At 35.6% G+C, this 14,037-nt stretch overlaps 1 protein-coding gene across 2 annotated transcripts in view; it reads right to left on the reverse strand.

The window, feature by feature from the left end:
* usp32 (ubiquitin specific peptidase 32) overlaps positions 1–14,037 on the reverse strand; it is a 47,374-nt gene that overhangs the window by 16,830 nt on the left and 16,507 nt on the right. For both annotated transcript variants that reach the window (XM_081371076.1, XM_081371075.1), the window contains exons 4-8: positions 11,356–11,474; positions 8,321–8,480; positions 2,089–2,220; positions 1,721–1,828; positions 204–319 (exon numbers count right to left, since the gene is read on the reverse strand). In XM_081371076.1, the coding sequence (XP_081227202.1) occupies positions 204–319; positions 1,721–1,828; positions 2,089–2,220; positions 8,321–8,480; positions 11,356–11,474 (635 nt within the window). The remainder of the gene's footprint in view (positions 1–203; positions 320–1,720; positions 1,829–2,088; positions 2,221–8,320; positions 8,481–11,355; positions 11,475–14,037) is intronic.

Consider the following 14,037-nt stretch of genomic DNA (forward strand, 5'->3'; position numbering starts at 1 on the left):
TTTAAATGTATTATCCCACATTAGTGCATACGAGCAAAAACATGATTGCATCTCATATGCATGAATCACCTCATAGGCATATCCACAAACATATATAATACTAAGGAAGTAATTTGTTAAGCAACAAAAGGTTAATCAAATAGCTAAACCGTATCATGTGCTTATTGCTTTTTCTGTGGACTTAAGTTCGATTAGACACTTACGGGGAGGGTATCTGTACGGTTGTCCTTCCACACTTCCAGCAGCGCCACCACCATCTCATGGATCTCATCCCTGGACAGAACTCCATCCCGATCTACATCGAACACTTTAAAACAAACTGAAGCAGACAAGGAAGAAGATATTCAGGGCCATATTTACATAGATAAACAGGGCAAATTAGCATGAGAGCGCAATTCCAAAAAAGCACAGATGGGGGTGGAAAGTTTTGCAAATGATCTACTGACGACACGTAAAATTAAAGAACACAGACGCAGATCGTTTCCACAATGACCAACGCAATCTACCAAGAGTCGGGTTTAAGACACGCTTTTTTGGGCGTTAATTAATGGCGCAAATACCAGTGAATTGACTAGCGTAAACCTTAGTAAATTGCGTTGCATGATTTATTTAAATACTCTCCTCCCATAAATTATGCATCTGAAAGGGAAATTCCAACAAATGCATATGCAGTTAGGTCAGCTGCAAAAATAACTGTGTCCGCGCCTTTTCAGCGCTATTTTTTTCACTGCATGTCTTTAGTAAATCCTGACAGTAGTTTTTTAACGGCAAAAGAGGGTTTGCACTGGCACAAGCTGTTAGTAAACCTGGCCCTTAAGCTATTGACACACCAAGCCGACGGCCGGCCATAAGGCAATGTTGGGCCGTTTTTGAGCATCGACCGACTTAGTTTTTTTCGGTGTGTTCCGCTCCGTTGGCTCTAGTCGGAATTCATCAGGGTTTTTCCGGCCGATTCAACATGTAGAATCGGTGTCGGGCCGTCTGACAGAGAGAGAACTCTGATTGGCTGTTCAGTTTAGCGAACAAGTCAGTGCACGAGAAAGTAAGCAAAGTCGTCATGACGGCACAGACAGAAGGCTGTTCTAATTTTACATCATCTTACCTGAGCATTCCACTCCACGAATAGTTTCATAATAACATGAGCGGAGTGGAATAAAGAGAATGATCAGCATGACTGAGATTCAAAACGGTAAGCAAGCGCTGCTTTGTTTATAGTTTGTATAACTGCAGTCTTAGTTTCGCTTCCCTTTTTTTGAACGACGAATATATATCTGCTTAAATAGACAGTTATCTCTTTAACACGTAGGCGCAGAACACGCGTGCTGGCTGACAGTCGGCTGTAGTTCTTTCGGTGTGTTCAAGCACAGACTTTTTGCCCTGACGCAGGCGACAAAAGAGTCGGCTTTCATCAGCGCTAGTTCTTTGACGTCGGTTTGGTGTGTCCCTACCTTTAGATGGGGAACTTTTAAACATTCATGAAAGAGAAATCATATTTAAATAACATTTCTTATTATAATTCGTATTATCATAAATAGTGGAAATGTGATGAGTGTATTTAGAATACAGAATATGCCAAATATATTTAATACTAAAATAGCCTTAAAGGATTTTATTCCAAAAATGTCTTCAAATGTTTGAAGAAACACTATAAAACAATCCTGCATCAGCCGTAGAATGAGATGAACAACTAAGAGAGGATAATAGGAAATGAAATGCTTACACTTCTGCCTCTCCGCTACAGGGCCCCGACAGCAAGCTGAGAGCCCGCACGATATCTCCTTAAAGTCAATATGATTGTCCCGATTCTCATCAAAGGCATGAAACAAGCCTGGAAAATGGGAGAAAATGTCAGTGTTTAGATTAGCCAGCAAGAGTAATTGGATTCTTTGGAGATCTTTTATCACACATGATCCTATACATTTCAATAGCAAAGACCTACTTCTACTAAAATAAGATAAACCGTGACTTTCATGGGTGCTGCAAATGTTTTCAAAGCACAAAGCTAGGAGGTGGATGTATGTGTGAGTGTTTGTGTGTCTCAAACCATTTGGGAACCTTTTAAAATTGCTGTAATGAATTCTGTCTTGCCTTCACTTAGCGATGCATGAATAGGGGGCGAGACCAGAGGGACAAAGGTTTCCAAATCAAAGCGGCCTGTCCTTGATTGGGCTTTCAGCAGCCAGTAGCGCTTTTCCAAGTCGATAATGTCCGATTCTTCTACTGCAAGAAAGAAAACACAAGAAATCAGATTCTCTGTGAAATAATCTTTTAATGTGCAGTGTCAAGCATCAGTTCGGCATGTGCTCCTTGTGTAATTGAATATCAGTCTAATATTTCTGTGTAATGATTCCACTGGGAGTCATTTAGGGAGGGACTGTTAACAAAAAAAATGAAATTGTCATTATTTATTCACCCCCATGTTGTTTACCCTCATGTTTTTAAACCTGAAACTACAAATTGAAGCTGAAGTACTAAACAAAACTGAAATAAAAATAAAGCTAAACAGAAATACAAATGACAAAAAAAAAAAAAAAGCTTTTTGAAAATATTAATAAATATTATAAATATATTCTGAAACAACACGACCACAAAAGTAGATATTTTTAAGAATAACACCACAAATAACACTAGTCTCTAGTCATAGTTTTATGGCACTATTTTGTCCATTTTTGAGCTTGTTATATTGCAAGAATTGTGTTGATATTCACTACTTTTACAGCATACAAGTTTGTAATGACATGAGGGTGAAAAACTACTTTCAGCCTCAATAAATAATTTAATTTTTGGATGACTAATTCTTTAAATAGACATTTAGATGGATAATTTTTTTACATAATAAATTAGCTGTTGCAGACTGTAAATGTGCTCCCATTATGATTAACATGGTAACACTAAACAATAAGGTTCATTAGTTAACTACCTTAGTTAACATGTACTAAGAATGAACAGTACTTCTTCAGCATTAATTAATCTAAAATAATATTAATTCCAACATTTACTAATATGTTATTAAAATCAAATGTTGTATTTGTTAACATTAAGTTAATGCACTGTGAACTAACATGAACAAACAATGAACAGCTGTATTTATTAACAAAGATTAATAAATACAGTAACAGATGTATTGCTCATTGTTAGTTCATTTTAGTTAATACATTTACTAATGTTAACTAATGAACCTTATTGTAAAGTGTGACCATTAACACTTATGACAAGTGATTACATAACATCTACTAGGTGAAAGCATGGCTCAGGTTCCCCCCTCTGTAAAGCCATATATAGTCCAGTCTTTTAGTTTGTTAAGAGGACCTAGGTCAACTCCTCTTGCTTTGCAATAATCTCTAGCTTAGGCTAATAGGATTAGTCTTGCCCCTCCTACACTGACCATCACACATAAGGCAAGTGTCAAAACACAGGAATACAAATCTGATCTTTTGTTTAGCCTGATGTTCATTTCAGACTACTACACTCTCTATTCAAAACACAATACATTTCAGAGAATGCACTCCATAATTAAATAAATGAGCAAACTGATCCAAACAAAAGTATGTCCTAGGGGTTTCTCGGGGCAGGAATAAAAGGCATCTTAATGAACAGGCTCTGGATTGCCCTGAAACTCCTCCGTTATCTCAGACTGCTGCAGCACAGCTAAACCTCTTTGGTTTGACAGACAACTGGGAGTCTGAATGGATGGGCTTGATAGTCATTATTTCCATAGTGCTCTGGGAGAGCAGGTCTACTGTCTGAGGACCGAAGACTGAAAGACTGTAAGACTGTAGCGGCCAGAAACTCTGAAAACAGTCTGGGGATCTATAGGGTTACAAGCCAACCCACCACGAATCACAATCAATTGTGTCATTTCAGGGGCAGTTAGGAGAGGAAATCTATCTTGACAGTAGTCCTAGAAGTCCTACTTCACATCCAAGATGCATTTACAGCCAAAAAACACTTAACAACAAATTTCCCTCTGGAATGAAGCTTCATTACAGTGCACCACTTAATGCAGTGATGAAGAATTAACATTATTCAGAGCAACATTATTATAACCAAGAACAATAATTAGTGTTCAATAGCTTTAAGGAACTGAATAACTGCTTGAGTGTTATTCACTGTTTGGGCTTTGGACAGTGACTACTAATCTAACACTTATTATGCACTGTGCGGATCAGCAAACATCCATGGTTCATCCTGAATGTTTACAGCACATCTTAAAATGAGGCACCATGTGCAGTTTATTTCAAGCTTGCTGTGGCCTATGATGCCTTCTTGTCCAGTAATGCAGGAGCAGGAGGACAGGCATTGTTTCTTAGGCTAGCACGATGCTGTCGGGCCTCTCAAGCTGTCGAAACCCATTTCACGTATTACTTAAGCTACATTTCTATTACTTTTTCTGCTGTCCTGTAACAGGGCACAGAGTGCATACAGTCCATGACAAAGCAATTACAGGTCTGGACTGAGACACAATGTCACACTTTTGTGTTCAATATCACAAACATTAGCCATCTCTCTTGGGGATAGATTCAGTGCCATCTTTGATGTGAAAGTGTTCGTTATTTAAATGCCAGTTGGAATATGAGAATTCATTCTATACCGAAGGAAAAAATAACAGCAATGATAAACCACTTGTTTAGTTATAACCTCACATTGAAACATTACATAGAATATTTAATATTTTTAAAAATTAATTTAATTATAAACTTGTAAGATAAATTATAATATTATATATAAATAAATAAATAAATAAATTATATATATATATATATATATATATATATATATATATATATATATATATATATATATAAAAATTAACTTTCACCTTTTGTTACAAACATTTTCTTTTTCAAATAAATATAATCAATATCATCAAATAATCCTGAAAAAAAAAGTATGTTTCCACAAAAATATTAAGCGGCACAACTGTTTTCAACATTGATAATAATAAGAAATGTTTCTTGAGCAGCAAATCAGCATATTAGAATGATTTCTGAAGGATCGTGTGACACTGAAGACTGGAGTAATGATGCTGAAAATTCAGCTTTATCATCACAGGAATAAATTACATTTTAAAATGTATTAAAATAGAAAACATACTTTAAAAAGTAATATTTCACAATATAACTGTTTTTACTGCTTATCAAAATAAAGGCACCCTGGGTGATACTTCTTTCAAAAACACTTAAAAAACACCTAATTGACCCCAAACGTTTGAACAGTATATGTATTGGAGGTGTGTATTTGACAAACAATGTGTCCATAAAGCTATATATATATATATATATATATATATATATATATATATATATATATATATATATATATCTCAAGAACTCACCTAATGGAGCAATTCTATCAGAGTGGCAGCAGAAGAACCATACCATATTCCACTGCACATGTCAGATAGATATGGCATGTACCATGACAAACTCCACACAAGCTGCCACTACGTTGGTAAAATACAGTTACTCTCCATCTCCGTATACAATCCAACTCCTTTCTTTCTCGCAGATTATTGTCATCCAGTCATCACTTTCTTCTTTCTGATAGGCCTCTTGCCAGTTTGCACTTGGCCTTGTGTGAGGCATATTCTGGACAGTGCATGAACTCATATACGCTCAAACAGATCACACAGATCATGACTACTTCACACTGACAGCACACACACAGCCCTCTCACTGAGCTAAGAGGATAATCTGGAGCGGGCCACAGATTACAGTGCGTTGCCCAGGTAGCTTCTCTGATTGGCCAGAGATGGAGAGCCAAAGCTGTCCTTGATTCACAAACTTATTCTAATTTTACTGAGCTATTTGCATAATCACTCGCTTTTGTGTTTTTTGACTTTCTATCTTGTATCTGAGAATAAAAGTATCTTGCCTTAGTAACAGTGAAAAGAATGAAGCCCAGCCTTCTGCATTCATTCTGTAATGAAGAAATATGCTATAGACAGAATCGATCATGGTCCTACTAATACACAAAAAGGCACATAAATTATCCTTCCAATAATGACTGTATACAGTCAATAGATTAATGACAAAGGGAAACAACTGCTGTGTATGCTGTTTAAAGCAACCCATAGCAACTATTTTAAATCACAAACAGAACAGGCATGTCAATATTGGTTTGCTCCTGCCCAGCATTAATGGCAGTGCTCCAAAGCCTACTGAGTTTAGCCTACCTAGACAGCATAATCAATTCAAACATCTGAACAAACTGAATCAGTTTTCAGATTTCACAATCACATTTCCAGTAAAAATGCATCCTTAAAACATCATTAAAATAAGATATATTTTCCATGTAAAACTGTACACCAGACCAAAAAAAAAAAAAACTGACTAAGAACGGTTTTGTTTGGTTACAGTGTAGCAGTCAGTTATCCAGGTTTTTGTAAACACAAAGATACCTCAATGCCTGGTCAATTTAACGCAACAAGAGTATTTTGGGATAATCTAAGAAAAGGGTAAAAATGGAAATGATAGATAAATAAATAAATGAATGATACAAACAACATTATTATTGTTCTATTGCTGCCAGATTTATTTTAAACATTTTTGAAATTATTCATGATTTAGTTATGATTCCTTATTAATTGAGACACTTTATACAATATTTATACTTTAAAAAAATTATCTGTCAGTTAAACGCACCAAAATACATTAAATGATATAAATTTATATAAAATAATAATAGTAATAATAATAATAGTATTATTATTATAAATACTCAAATAAATGGCTATCACAGTGTGTTCACTTGTAAATTGGGGTCAATTGAGTACACCCAGAACTGCACACATTACAGGCTTCCCACATTACGATTTCATGACAGCAAAAGCACTGAGTGACTGAGCAGGAGGGAGATCTCCAGCACCTAAATAAAACATTGTCTCCATAAGAAGAGCGAGGGCTCAGATATTCTGTCACTGTGCATGCTCAGGGTCTCTGAGAGAACGCAGCCATTTCCTTCGCCGTGTCAGTCTGGTTTTAATAACTGGGTGGCAGTGACAGCTGTAGCAGGGCCGAGTGTGTGCAAGTGGTGTAAGCGTGTTCACTGAGTGGGAAGTGTTGCCTGTCACTCGCCATTATCTCACACAGATGCCTCTCTCCCGGTGGCCGACTGATTCGGCCTTCTGTGTGTCGGGGGAAGAGGGAAGTGGACAAAACGAGACTGGCAACTTAAACATCTGCAGCATAGACTATCAAAGAGCAGATTACTGTCAGCTTCAGCGACATACAAAGTCACTAGTAAATTTAAATGATAACCTAAGACTTTAAGTCACTTAAACAGATATCTGTAAATGGATGCCACTAAAGTGACAAACATAAAAAGGCAGCCCATAGAGCATTGAGGGCATATTCAGAGAGTAATAACAGTAAACCGAAAGAGCATTTAGGGAGTGTGAAAGAGCGAACACTAAAATACCATAGAATTCTCCATAGAAAAGTCCCATTTTCAACAGTTGCCAAATTCCAAATTAAGAACTAAACAACAACTCTGAAGAAAGATCATCCTTGATTCACCAATCAGAGAAGTTGCAGTTACCATGGACACAAGACCAGATTAATCAATTCAGTCTCTACACTATCAAACAACTTATGACTCCCTGACGAAGGCTTGTATGCCGAAACGCATCAGAGTTTTTAAAGGTTTATGATGACCAAGCCATAAAATAAAGGCTTTTTAATTTTTCTTAAAGAGAGTGCCTTGGAGTTTCCTAATTTGTTTTTTACTTATGTTTAGATATTTTAATGTTTTGCAATACAGACTGGAGACTGGAGTAATGGTTGCTGAAAATTCCACTTTGCCATCACAGCAATAAATTACATTTTATAATATAATAAAATAGAAAACAGTTATTTTAAATTGAAATAATATTTCACAATATTACCATTTTTACAGTATTTTTGATCAAATACAATACATACATCCTTGGTGAGCATAAGAGACTTCCTTCAAAACAATTAAAAATCTTTTGAATGGTAGAGTACTACACCAATAATTTTATATTGTACAGCAATTTTTTCCCTAACCATAGTTCAGTTCCTTTAAAAAAAAGTGCACAAATACCCTCCTCTTTTTCAAAGATTTATTTTTAATTTTTTCCATTTTTTTACTTCAAATCAATCCTCAGAGATGTTGGTTTAGTTCAAGGCTTAGCACAAAATATTAAAAAATAATAATTATTTTAATCACAGTGAAGAAAATGAATAGAGAAAAATCCTTCCGGACCCAGACTGAGAGTATTCAAAGAGTACAGACATGTATTGAGAGTGTATTGAGAGGAAGTATTCAGAGAGTACCCCGAGAGAATAGTGACACTTACAGTGTGTGACACCTGCCAGGGTTTGATAGAAGGTGGGTGTGTCGCTGTCGTCGGTCAATGTGACGCACACGCCACCTGACAGCAGCCAGCGGGAGAATGTGAAAGCATCTTTATTCTGCAGGAGCCAGCTCTTAAACTTCTCATAATTCACTTTCTCTCCCTGGACAGAAACAGACAGAAACACTATGCATAATCACCAGAGTACAATTCTCTAATGAACCCATGACCAATATAAAGTGCATGACAAAACAGTGCAAAACTGAGAAGTTGGACTGCTGCTTCCTCTTGTTGAGCGAAGGGGAAGTTCTCTCATTATTAATAACTGATTTTTTTCTGCTGTATGCAGATACATTTGTGCGAGTGGTTTGGGTAAAGAGATAAGAGAGAGTCTTTGAGCCACTGCCAAGGGATAACCAACTAAAGTGCTGCACTGGGTGGTTTTCCCCTAAATCAAAAAGTGATGCAGGACGAACAAAGGCCGAGAAAACAGTGTAACTGGAAGAAGAGCTAATAGAGAAATAGGGGGGGGGGGAATGTAAGTCACAGCCATATTACGTGACCTTGTAGGCTGCAACATTTGCACTGTCAACCTTTTAAGCTTATTATTAGAGCTATAATACAGAGGAAGCTCTCTCAGTAAACACAAGTTTAATTAGGGCCAATGGTTCAGAAGGTACTGTATATATAGAATTTGGCAATCAATGAAAAGTGTCTGACAAAGATTGTTTAAATCGGCATGTAATCCATTTATCAGTGAACAAAATAGTCACACATTTCTTTCGAAAGCAGCCTGCATTTCTTGACTTGAAATCCAAAAGACGACATGACTATAGCCATGATTCAATCCAAGTTGTCTTATTTGTGTCATTTAATTTGTGAAATATCAGAATATTGCAAATAAAATTAATCTCACCACATTAAAAACATACACTTCAAACTGTTTTTTTGTGTATGCTTTTTGGAAATTTTTCTTTTATTTTAAGGCTGTCGATTTAAAAAGTATGTACAGCAATTTAACACATTTAATGTGATGCAGGGCAACAGGTCACTGCATGATGTAGCCTTCAGAAACAATTCAAGATATTGGGGCAAAAATGCCCTGGCCTGTATGATTTTTTGTCTCATATTTTTATCACAAGTAATGAGCACAATATCACATGAGTCCTGTTTTTATACCGAATAGCTTGAATGCAAATGCGATATTTATTTTATATAACAGTTCAATAAATGAGCAATTAATATTTGTTATATTTTAGACACAATATTGTCTGTTTTTGCTTAATTTTGCCAAGGAAGATATCACCTATAAAGCCAGATCAGAACTGTTGTGTGTCTCCAAACACACAGCGGTGTTTCGTTTTTGAATGAATCCGCCTTTTGAGCAAATCATTCGGTTGAACTGATTATTCAATAGCCGTTTCATAAAGAGAGCCATTAACTTAATTCATGAATGAATCAGCTGTTTGAACTAATCAAATGAATATATGACTCAATGACTTGAGACATTTACTGCCACCTAATGGAAGCTTTAGTTTCCTATTTAGAGTAAAATTTCATTTTAAAAATAATTTCATATCTTAGTGATTCTGTTTATTTATATTTACTCTCCCTCATGTCGTTTCAAATCTGTATGACTTTCTTTTGAAGAATGTTGGTAACCAAACTCTTTTGGTCTGTGAATATATTTAAATACCAGGGGTGTAATGGTACGTGCATATATACAGACAACGAATACAGTCAGTCACAGGCGATCCACACTCTAATCCAGAAGGGGGCGAGCGGTAATGCAACGATGTTTGCTAATCGCCACAACAGGAAAAAGAGCAGACGAAGAAGAGACAATCTATGCACCAACCCAAAACAAGAGCTCAGATTGCATGCAAGAGCTTGCTAGAAGCCGATACGCTGAGTTTCGGTTAATTTTTGTGACGCACTAACTTCATGGAAAGGTAACCGGGACAATAGAAAGCGGCAACCTGTTTGTTTTCTTTATTTTACAAAAGCACAATGTTTTGTTTTTATTGTGAGTGTAGTGTACACAAATAAAAATAGACACTTTACAGTTTTGAATGATGTCTTACTGGTCATCTGTATGACCATAATTTATGCTATAATTGACATATTTTAAGTTGTTTCCACTGTTATAATGAGACATTTGCCATCGTGCCGATTTGTGTCATGGAAATCTCACTACAGTCCAGTGATGAAATATGAGAGTCTTGGAAATGGGAAGTCTCTTGGAAAGGTGAAGTAGACAGATGAAGATGCACTTTTCCTCCTTCTGGCTCATCTTTCTATGATTTCTTGAAAAAGCGTAATATTAAACATTGTGCATCTGCATAGTGCTTAATACACTAAAGTAAGCTGTACTGTACCAACTACCTCAGGGGGGACTAAATGCCGCTAGGTGGAACAAATTTGCACTATTGTCTGTTCAAAATAAATGAAAAGAAACCTTGAGGATTTGTTGCTTTTTCCTGCTGTACCAAAGTCGTATCAAACCATGAACCCCAAAACCAAGTCATGTACCAAACCGTGACATCTGTGTACCGTTACACCCCTACATTATACCATTTCAGATGCAGCTTCTGAATAAAAAATATCATGGCCCTTGTAGCCTAAAAGTTTGTGTAATAAATTCTCTGTTGAATCAAAAAAAAAATTCTTTCTAGAGCTACTTTTTGTAATGCCTAAATGATTTTCAATACATTTAAATGATCTTTTGGGGGTAATTTCTGAACCAAATTTGATGTGTGATTAATTTGCGATTAATCAGTACATCATGTAATTAATTAGATTCAAAGTTTTAATTGCTTGACTTTTTTTTTATACATACATGATGATCCTATAAACTTGATCCTATAAATGCAGTTTAATTTCTTATCTTCATAATAATGTGAAATGAGTAATTTTCAATAAGAAAAATCTAAATGTATCTCTTGAACACCCTGTGGCTGGAGGGCATGGTGATTGGAATCATTACTGACAAGCAGGTAAGACAGGTAAATAACACAGGTGAGTCTTCCTGCACTGACCTCCGTGAAGCACTTCCTAAGAGAGGGCGGGACCTCCCCATCCACTGAACGTAGCATGCTCTCCACATCCTCCCGGACCACATAGGCTCCCGAATCACTGGCGAACAAGCTGAAGATGTCTGTGGATACAGAGGACATGCTGGTTAATGCACACACACCTTATCAGAGTCTAGCAGGCAATGTGTCTCGCACCCTCACATCAATCACAGCTGTCAAGGACACAGTGTGACACTCCAGAGTAGACACTACATCTATGGAGAATATCAGAGTAAAGTTTGACTAAAGAAACAGAGAGCTAAACAAAGCTATATAACACTGGATGATTGAATATGCTGAGCCTGAGGTGTGCTTGTTTAGATTGATGTTTGTAATGGAATTCCATAATGGCATCTCCTGTGACATGCAAAATGAACATCATACTGTATACACACGTGTGTAAGGAAGAGCAGCATTTCTTGGGGTTCAATCGGTTTAAGGCCTTTAAGCACATGCGTAAAAAGATATTATGTTTTATTTTGCAAGCATGTAAACACTTAGAAAACTTAGGAAACCAAAAGTAATTTATAAAAGATCATATAAGAGATTCACTCAAAAATCATTTTGTACAGACGTAAATAATGTATGTTGATTGATCTTTATAAGGAAGTTCATCCTGATAATGCATTGTCAGCATTTGAAAGATTATTTTACCCATGCACCTATGAAAAAAATGTACAGTGAAGAATGTTAGGGCACCATGGATTGTTAATGAGTTGAAAAACATTATGTTTGAGAGAGATGTGGCAAAGGGTACAGCAAACAGAAGGAGGATTGGGACGTCTATTGCAAATTAGGAAATCAAATAACTAAAAGTAATAGGAAAAAGAAAAGAATGTTTTACAAAATTAAAATAAGTGAATGTAAATATGATTGTAAAAAAATGTGGAGTACACTCAATGAAGTAATGGTTAGGAAATCAAGTCAAATTCCTTCTTTTATTGACACAGGTGACTCATTTTTAACTATTTTTATCAATATGAAATTGGAAATTATTTTAATGATTTTTTTCATAAATAAAGTTGATAAATTAAGAGAAGAAATGTTGTTTGGCAGAACCAGTTTGCCACATCTTTAATATCAGTATCGAAAAAGGGATTTTTCCTTTTGCTTGGAAAGATGCAAAGGTTATTCATCTACAGAAAAATGCAGCACTGGGTTTTAATGGTCATAATAGTCGACCAATAAGTTCAACTGCTACCAGTTCTTAGCAAAGTATTGAAAATGATAATTTGGGAGCAAATTCAATTATTCTTTGCGGAGAATAATTTGCTCTCTAATTGTCAGCATGCATATTGAGAGAGCACAGATTGATGACAATAACTTAGTAGGAGCATTATCGTAAGATTTTATCTCAGCTTTTGATGTACTGGATCATAAATTATTGCTGGATAAACTGAAATGTTACAAATTTACTTCTCATACTGTACATTGGTTTAAAAGTTAACTGTCTAATGGGACAATGTTTATTTTATAATGGAAGTCATTCAGATGTGAAAGAGTTGCAATGTGGTGTGCCTCAAGAAAGTTGTTTAAGAACAATAATCTTCCTCTTGTTTTAAAGTGTGCATGGACAGTCATGTTTGCAGATGATAAAACATTATATTTACCTGCAATCAGTTAAGCAGCTGTCTACTGCTTTGGATGAGGAAATACAATTGGTCATAAAGTAGGTACAGAATAATAAAGTTGGTTCTAAATCCAAAAGCATTGTGTTTGCATCAAACTGCAAAAAGCTGATTGCATCAAAAGTTAAATTTGTCTGTAAAGAGTGTGCCTATTGAACAGGTAGAGGAAATAAGACTTCTTGGAGTTATATTAGACAGTAGGCTGAAGTGGTCAAAAGTGGTCAAAACAGATAGAAAATATGGTAACTGGTATGGGAAGAGGTTTGTCAGTTATTAAGAGATGTGAAATTTTTACCACAACACTGTATTTCTAAAATTGTGCAAACAATTGTTCTTGCTTAGATTATTGCCCAGTTGTGTGGTCGAGTGCATCAAGTAAAGACAAAAAAATGTAACTAATTGAAAAATGACAATTAGTCCAGAACAGAGCGACACGACTCACTTTAAACTGTGAAAGAAGGGCTAATATAATAAGAATGCACTGGTGAAGGATGTCTCTCTGCTTTGTTTTATAAGGAATATTTCTGTGTCTAGTGTTCCTAATGTCCTGTACTCTCAACTTTTGTATAGTAGTACTAGTCATAATTTTAACACCAGGCATACATAAAAGGGAAGTTTTTTATTTCCTGTTTTGAAAACCACTGCAAAACAATGGACTGTAATGTATAGGAGGAATGAAAATATGGAATGATTTACCATTGATATTATATATTTTTTAACAAGAAAAACTAGTTTTAAAAAAATATTTAAAGGAACATTTAATGGCACAATATATAGTAAATTGTTGATTTTGATATTTGGAATGAATGTCGGGTTAGTATGTTTCATTTACTTGACTTTTTATTATTGTTGATTAAATGTAGTTTTGTATTTTTTACTTGTTGGGACCACAGGAAGAGTAGCCACTGCCTAGGTAGCGGCTAATGGGGAACCAAATAAACAAAAACACTTAGATCATAGATGGAAAAGACCATTTACAGCCAATACAGGCAATTTACTAAGGAAAAATATGTTTTTA

The sequence above is a fragment of the Scardinius erythrophthalmus genome (genome assembly GCF_964197995.2).
Source record: "Scardinius erythrophthalmus genome assembly, chromosome: 7".
NCBI classification, from domain to species: Eukaryota; Metazoa; Chordata; class Actinopteri; order Cypriniformes; family Leuciscidae; genus Scardinius; species Scardinius erythrophthalmus.